General features: G+C 44.9%; 2 protein-coding genes across 3 annotated transcripts; one reads left to right on the top strand and one right to left on the bottom strand.

Annotated features, from left to right (window-relative positions):
- Positions 1–39: 39 nt before the first annotated feature.
- On the top strand, positions 40–4,216 carry LOC128756260 (basic immunoglobulin-like variable motif-containing protein). Its single transcript, XM_053860625.1, has 9 exons — positions 40–628; positions 858–987; positions 1,056–1,151; positions 1,275–1,379; positions 1,450–1,544; positions 1,612–1,744; positions 1,945–2,028; positions 2,108–2,204; positions 2,650–4,216. Exons 1-9 carry the CDS (start codon positions 208–210, stop codon positions 2,950–2,952), a joined length of 1,464 nt encoding a protein of 487 aa, XP_053716600.1. The 5' UTR covers positions 40–207; the 3' UTR covers positions 2,953–4,216.
- zgc:172121 (uncharacterized protein LOC337599 homolog) lies at positions 2,915–7,782 on the bottom strand. Of its 2 annotated transcripts, none has more exons than XM_053860659.1 (8): positions 7,283–7,782; positions 6,926–6,993; positions 6,675–6,853; positions 5,440–5,543; positions 4,877–5,038; positions 4,570–4,775; positions 4,437–4,506; positions 2,915–4,302 (listed from the first exon to the last, which is right to left on the bottom strand). In XM_053860659.1, exons 1-8 carry the CDS (start codon positions 7,385–7,387, stop codon positions 4,261–4,263), a joined length of 936 nt encoding a protein of 311 aa, XP_053716634.1. In that variant the 5' UTR covers positions 7,388–7,782; the 3' UTR covers positions 2,915–4,260. The 2 variants fall into 2 exon arrangements, with proteins under 2 accessions (XP_053716634.1, XP_053716627.1); XM_053860652.1 differs by having other exon boundaries at positions 2,923–4,302; positions 4,433–4,506.
- Positions 7,783–7,847: the final 65 nt, after the last annotated feature.

The following is a 7,847-nucleotide window of genomic DNA, read 5'->3' as shown; positions in this document are numbered from 1 at the left end:
AGTGACTCCGAATGGTACAGTCCGCTAACACGCAAACGTGACGTATTAGAGGTTAAAGGTAACGATGCTCGTGAGCGTCGCTGCTGGCCAGAACGTTAGCACCGAATATTCGGGCTACGTTAAACGCCGTGCGGCTGTTTAACTTGTTGTTTGCTTGGAAGAAGTAGCAACATCCTGCCTGCCGCGCCTGTCAGCTTCGGCCTCCCGATGCCGAACACGTCTGACGGCCCAAAGCTCGCCGGTTCCGAAGAACCGTCATCGGTGCAGAGCGCCACAGACGGTGGAGTGGATCACGGGCTGATGAGCTCGTTCAGCAGGGACGCGAGTCGGGTGAGGCGGGCCTCCAGTGCGGAGCTCCACCTGCCCTGGACCTGCCCGGTGACCCACTCCCGCGAGAAGTTCTACACGGTGTGTTCAGACTATGCCCTTCTGAACCAGGCCGCTTCCGTGTACCGGCCTCCGAACATGGTCCCCAAAAAGCAGCACGACGACAGCCTTCAGCCTCCCGGTGTCCAGGGACCACCGGGGGACGTGGAGGAGGGGAACCAGAGTCACTGTAAGCCCATTCTGGCCTGGGAGATTGACACCACGGACTTCCATGCTGTATACACGCGGAAAGTCAGAGCCAGTAAGAGCATTTGTTCAGCTGTGACATCTTCTAATACAGTGTGTAGTTGCGCTCACATTACTCAAAACACCTTCTACTGACCCCTGAACTATGACAGGCGAAACATGAATCCAGTCATTTTGCTAGTGTTTTTATAGCTCTCTGTTCTTCCTCAATCTCATAAACATCAGGCCTGTAGATGCAGATGCCTGTAGATAAGTTGGTTGAGTTTCTGTCTCGTACGTCACAGGTAATGTGAAGAAAAGCAGCAGCAAGAAGCTCAAGTCTTCAGACAGACCGAGTCGGAATTTACAGGAGGGGATTTCTTTCTCGTCCCTGGAGGAGATCAAGCAGAGGAAGGTCCTTGATCTGAGGAGATGGTAAATTTAACACGACAAAAAGAGCATCTGATTGAGGTGCGTTTCGAGCCACTGTGGTCCTGCTACAGGTACTGCATCAGTCGGCCGCAGTACAAGACGTCCTGCGGAATCTCCTCGCTGGTTTCTTGCTGGAACTTCTTATACAGCACGCTGGGAGCTGGGAGGTGAGGGACGTGGACGTTCATTCATGATCATTTGGGATCTGCTTCAGCACTTTTTGACCTCTTTCACTTTTGTTTCACTACAGTCTAGCTGACCATTTATATCTGATCTCTTTCCCTTGCAAGTCTTCCACCCATCTCCCAAGAGGAGGCGCTTCATATTCTTGGATTCCAGCCGCCTTTTGACGACATCAAGTTTGGTCCCTTCACCGGCAATGACACCCTGATGCGGTAAAGGAGGTGCTCTCAAGTCTCACAGTGGTCCCCAGGCTGGCTGTCAGTGACCAGCATTTCCTCACAGGTGGTTCAGACAACTCAACGACAACTTCCGTGTGCGAGGCTGCTCCTACATCCTGTACAAGCCACATGGCAAACACAAGACAGCTGGAGAAACAGGCATGTCGATCTCATCTGGTCGCTTGACTGGCCGACATGCTCACTGTGTTCCCTGATCTCGTTTCAGCTGAAGGAGCCTTGATGAAGATGACTCAAGGACTGAAAGATGAGTCTATGGCCTACATTTACCATTGCCAGAATCACTACTTCTGCCCAGTGGGCTTTGAGGCCACGCCCCTTAAAGCAGCTAAGGCATACAGGTGATGAGCTCTGTCAATGAAGCCACTCGCTTGAGCACATATCCACCTGAACCAGGTTTAGCGCTGAGAAATGTGCAAGCTGCTTTGTAGTAAAAGATTCTGTTTTTAGCTTAAGCATGAGCTGTCAGTTTAGTTGTTTGGTTGTTTGTGTGTCTTTTTACAGGGTTGGAATTGAATATGTATTTTTCATCTTCCCACAGGGGCTCTACAGCACAGTATGACATGGAATACTGGATCTTGATAGGTGAACCCAGTAGGAAGCATCCAGCTATTCATTGTAAAAAGTGAGCAATGACTCTCCTGTGTTGTTTTTTTTTTTTTCCAAATGAACGTTTGCAACATGTTAACTGTTTATCTCTTCAGGTGGCTTGACATTGTGACGGACCTGAACACACAGAACCCAGAGTACCTGGATATCCGTCACACTGAGCGAGGCATTCAGAAGCGCAAGACCAAAAAGGTTTCCATTTTCTTTACCCTTCTGTTGGTCATACACTTTGATCCTGCCGTGTTCACTTGGGAAGGAGGCAATGGTGACAATCATTTTTTGAAATTGAACACCTTGATCCCAGAATTATGCTTACATTACTACTACTCCAAAGCAGCACTTCAAAAGGTAATATTAGAAATAACTGCAAGTCAAAAGGTCAGAGAGTAGATTTTAAAATGCTCATAGTGTTTGTGGAAGTGCTGTAGGGGTTGGTGGTGTGACTGCATTTTCGTATCACTTTCCTTTTGGTATTCATATTGGTTTCACAGTATTTGAATGCAATATTTTTTTTCTCATTTGTTTAAGAGTGTTCTTGCACACATTTGCACTTAATCAGACGTCACACATTTTGATATAAAAGTAAACTACATAGGTTTGCTCCTGACAGATCAGGTTGACTTCATTTGTCCATCAGGTTGGGGGAAACCTACACTGCATCATGGCATTCCAAAGGGTGAACTGGCAGAAGCTTGGCCCGTGGGCACTTAACCTGGAGAACCTGAGGCATGACTTCCACCACTCTACGGCCGAGCTGGCTCAAGGGAGTGGGGCTGGAGAGTCTGAGGGAAAAGCATCTGACAGGCGCCTGGCCAACCTGGGACGATCTCAGAGCATGGGCAGTCAGCAAGACTCCAGCTGGAAACATCTGTCCAACACTGGCGACTACAGACAGAGGAGCTCACCGGACAGCGACATGGAGGAGGAAATCGGCGACTGAACTGCACCAAGTGTGAGTGACCGATTACAGTGGTGGGTTTACTGCTGCACTTACAGCTGCGCTCCCTTTGTTTATAAGACAGAATGGACTTGTACTGGGATGTGGATCTCTGATCTAGATCAGTTTTGTTGCTCACAGGTTAGATATTCCTCAGAGGTTGACATGCACTTCACTGGTTGATCACATCAATCATCTACACTAGCACTGGATTAAGCTGTTACAATGGTCTCTTAAAGAGCAGTTAATATTTAAAGGTAAGTCCACTAACTCTCTGGCATCTGCTAACCTGAATCCCCAACTGTTGCCCTGATCTGATTCAGTGGTGGTCGAGTCAATATTGTAAAGAGGTAGTGTCAACAGCACATTCAAAGTTACACATCCTATCTTTAATATTTGTATGTTCAGGAACTGAACATGTTGCGGTGGCACTTGTTTTTTCACAGTCAGTCACCATGGCTGCTCTGAGTCTGCTGCAAGAAGCCACACACCAGCCAGGTTTTACCAAGCACATATCTCATCACCTGATGGGTCATTACATACAGATCCATGTGGCCATATGTCAGGTACAAGGCAAAGTTGAGAGGCAGAATTTTGTTTTGAAGTTATCCAAAGAGACCGATGAACTTGTATACAAGGACATGATCTGAAGGTATGTTTGTCTGTGGTGCAACACCACTCCTTACAGGGATCTGACCAGTGACAGGCTACACAGTGAACTGGTCAAACAACCTAAAGCCACTAGGTAGCATGGAGACAAGTTGAACCCATGGGGAAGAAAGTCTCTCTTTTCACTGTAGGTTTTGGTCGAGTAAAAAAAAGAGCGGTTTGATTCGAATGGTGTTACTGACAAGGAGATTTGCCAACCCAGTCATGTAAATAACAAAAGTTATCCGCTACATTTCAACAATCTTGCTTCGAAGGTGGTAAGCTCAGACTTGACTGTTGTACTCGCAGGCTTTTATGTACCGTCTGGTTGAAGCCCCTGCAACAGCTGCAGGAAATATGGTGATGTTTGTGCCGCAGGTTCCTGTGTTATGTTCTGTGAAAATCCCCTGTCAAAGTGTTGTAAGCCATTGTTTGGTTGAACGCCGTGCAGGAGCACAGAAACAAAGTGGCAGATTCCATCTATTCTGTTTGTTCACTCACTTGTGTTTGCATCAGCGCCGTGCCATTTTCCCATTGACACTGTGTCTGTCGGTACTTGAAGTAGTGGTTTATTTATTTGTCTATAAATAAATTATTTGTACTCAATTCTTTATTTGCGCTGTTGATTTTAAGGTCCTGATGATTTCCCCTTTAACGCCTGCCTCAGCTCAGATATGTGAGCCGGGCTGATGCGGCAGCAGCCTCCTGGTGGCACAAAGAGAATCATTACATGACCAACCAAGCCTCCCGACACATGAGTCAAGTATCCCCATCTTTCTGCGTAGCTGTTCTGATGGCTAAATCGCCACGTGTTCATGAACGGAGTGCTGCTCACCGACCATCGTAGCTCCCTGCTCCAACCACGTCTGACTCAGATCAGTTATTGATTGTCTGCCTGATGTTTTCCATCTGTGCAAAGCAACAATGTTTACTGCTTAAACTGCACAAGCAAAGTGCTGCTTAGATCCTCACCCTTGTTTCCTGTCCCACTCCTCCCCACTGTTTGGGTAGACGACCCACTGCGTGTCTGGGTCCTTTATGGACTTGGCTGAGTCCAGCAGTGACTCCACCAACCCTGGAGCGCAGCAGTTGACTCCGACAGCAATGACTTGTTTGGATCGTTGGGCAATCTGAACTGCATCCGTGAAAAGGCTGCCGTCCGATATATGCTTTCCATCCTGATGCAGTTAAACCAAAAGCAGTTGAGCCAAAAAAAAAAACATTGAGCAAATCTAACAATGCTGTCATTATAAGTGAACTGTCAACGGATGGGCCTGACCTTACAGGAGAAGGAGAGCCAGGCTTTGGTGTCGGGAAACTCTCGCAACAGCTCCACCAGAGCCTCCCCCTCTTTGATACTGGGGATGGTCTCAAATGCAATAACATCAGCCCCGGCCGCAGCAACACATTCCACCTGTGGACGGTGCCACGACCTCAGCTCCTGGAAAACAGAGAACACCACTGTAAGTACCATTCTAATACTATCTATTAGGTAGATTGCAACTTTGCCAGGATTTTTTTCAATAAAACAATGTATAAAAAGGGATCCACCTATGCTGGATTTGAGTACTAATACTCAAGCTCACAATTTATGTGCTTGTGTACGAGTAGCGCACAACATTTGGATGTCAGTTTATGTAAATTTTGTAAAAATTTGTGTTTGTACTGCAGAGAAACTTGTGATTGTCAACCATGTACAAAAAATCATACTAAGAAATATTCAAATAATGATAATATTGTGAGTACCAAAATGCAAATACTCGGTACACTACTTGTTTTGGAAAATACTGATATCTGTGCGTCCCCAGTATAAAACAAAACTGCTGTTCAGTGTTCACGCACCTCAAGGCTCATGTTGTTTGCATAGTCTCCAGTGTACTCTGAGCCATTGCACAGAAAAGCCCCATATGGCCCAATAGAACCTGCCACCAGGAAATACCGCTTCTCTGTAAAGACAGAGGTAAATATTGAATAATTTGACCTACAATAAAACAAGAAATAATTAAGACCCTTTGTAGATTTGTTTTTGCCCCTCAATCCCTCTGTGTCAGATCAGAATTGTTGGAAATGCTTCAGTACATCCACAAAAATAACAATGTACAATTCTCTGTCGTTTCTTACGTTTTCCGTTGCTTTTGTCATGTACACCTGCCACAACATTTAGTTATTAATGTTGTTCATCACTTTGTCCTTGACTAGGTTCTCTGTGAGGAGCCTGAGATGATCAGCTTCCATGTTGTCTGGCACACAGTACACATCGCTGTATTCTTAGCTCTCGACTTCTGAGCGTGCAAACCTTTCCTTAGTCTTTCAACTGATGGTCTTTGTTTTTGTACATCTTCTATATCTTCCAGTGGTGTAATTTTTACAGTTTTTTATGCATTTTATTAATTTCTTTCTGGTGTTTTTTTCCATTTCTTTTTTGAATGGTGCTAAAAAGTTCCTTTGTAATTGACTCAGATGTCCTTTTGTTATGTGGAAATCTTTCCGTCATATCCTCTGTTTGCGTTCACATTTTTCTTCCTCCTTAAACAGCTTCTACAAACTTTTTTTTTTCTATTTTTGGCTTGCAAGCTTCATTATCTTCAGACTATAGACTCCATAGTCTCGCCTGACTAACTTCTAGTTCTGTAACTGGAGCATAGCACTTGTTACATGTGGACAAAGGCAAAAGTTTTGTCTTCTGCCTTACTGTATAAGCCCTTAAAACAATGGCTGTTGAAAAAAAAGACTGCTGGAGAGAAAAAGTGTCACTCCAAGACAGCAGCATCTTTGAAAACATCTCATCTCAGCAGAAGCACCATGACAAGGTTTGTCAACAAGTGAGAGAGAGCTCACTGTTTAACCTGACTGAGTAATTTGACTCTCTTGTTTACACATTTTGACTTGGCATTCTGAAGCATGTGTTCAAACTACTTTTCGCAAATGTTGATGACAATATGACAAATGTACCAAAGCTTCTCAGAAACCTATAAAACAGAGCAGGGCCACACTTGGCTCTTAAGCAGCCCTGATCGGGAGGTCAGTGTGCTTATATAGAGTCTCATATTAGTCCTCTTGTGATGTAATATAAGTACCTGACATGGTTGAAAGACCGTCAGAGACAAACGTCCTCACTGCGTCTCTAGCCAGATGGACAGCAGACATGAGCAACTCTCTCGCATCCTCGGCGCTCAAACCCAGGTGACTGGTGAATCCTGAGAGACTGGCCTGGTACGTTGCAGTGGTGACCACGTCTGCCCCACTTTGGAGAAACCTGCCGGGATATCGCCTTGTTGAACTCCAGGTTTTGTAATTGGTAATGTTAATTCATCAGTAACGCACACACCTGTAGTGGGATTCTTTAATGGCCTGGGGTTGTGTGTGGAGAAGTCTGGCGCTCCATAAAGGATCTCCCTTGGTAAAGGACAAATACTTAGTTTCTGCATGTGAAATTGCAAATATCCATGTACTACGCCCTTCGCAGTAAGACTGGAATATTGATATGTACGACCCTGAAAATATTTAATAATCACATTTTCGAAAAAAGTTAAATGTTCTGGTTAAACCTTAGTAAACAACAATGATGATGTAGTAGAGTAGAAAACATTGTTCATTGTGATTAACACAGCAGATATTTGTACACAGTCCGCTGGTATCAAAAAGACTGTAGATCAAGAAGAAAAACCCTTTAACAGAAGGGAACCTGTAATGTAGCTCCATGTGCCTCCAGATCGGTTGCTAGGCCGCCGTCCAAAATGAGAGGGCCATAACTATTGATATGCTGCTTCAGATCAGCGAGAGACTTCATTTATCACAGACCGAGATCTATCATAAGGGAAGTGGACAAACAGACAACGGTTCGTGAAACTTTCACACGCGTCTTCCGGATGTCTGACATGACGGAACCAAACGATGCGTTCAATGAACTCGTTGAAACGAATGTCAAAACGGTCAGATAAAAATAGGTACTGAGCGGCCGGAAAGGGCAGAACACAACAAAATAAGTCTACGACCTGCACTACCACAAGGCAAAATTATTGTCAAGCATCCCCCAGTCTAACTAGCTCATAGTCATGCGAATCGTTTCAATAGACGTATTTTCTTGCTTGCCATTGAACGCATCAGCACGGTTACCACAGAAACAGTAAAAACCGGAAGTGGAGTAGAGATAGGGATTTTTTTTTGTACAATGCGCGAATAAAACAAGAAAAAATAAGTTCAAATGGACAACCTTGTTTTTGGTTGTTTGTCTTTATTTATTCAGCGAC

This window comes from Synchiropus splendidus, chromosome 1 (assembly GCF_027744825.2).
Source record: "Synchiropus splendidus isolate RoL2022-P1 chromosome 1, RoL_Sspl_1.0, whole genome shotgun sequence".
NCBI lineage: Eukaryota > Metazoa > Chordata > Actinopteri > Syngnathiformes > Callionymidae > Synchiropus > Synchiropus splendidus.
The sequence above is the reverse complement of the archived record's forward strand: the minus strand, read 5'-3'. Positions and strand labels throughout refer to the sequence as shown.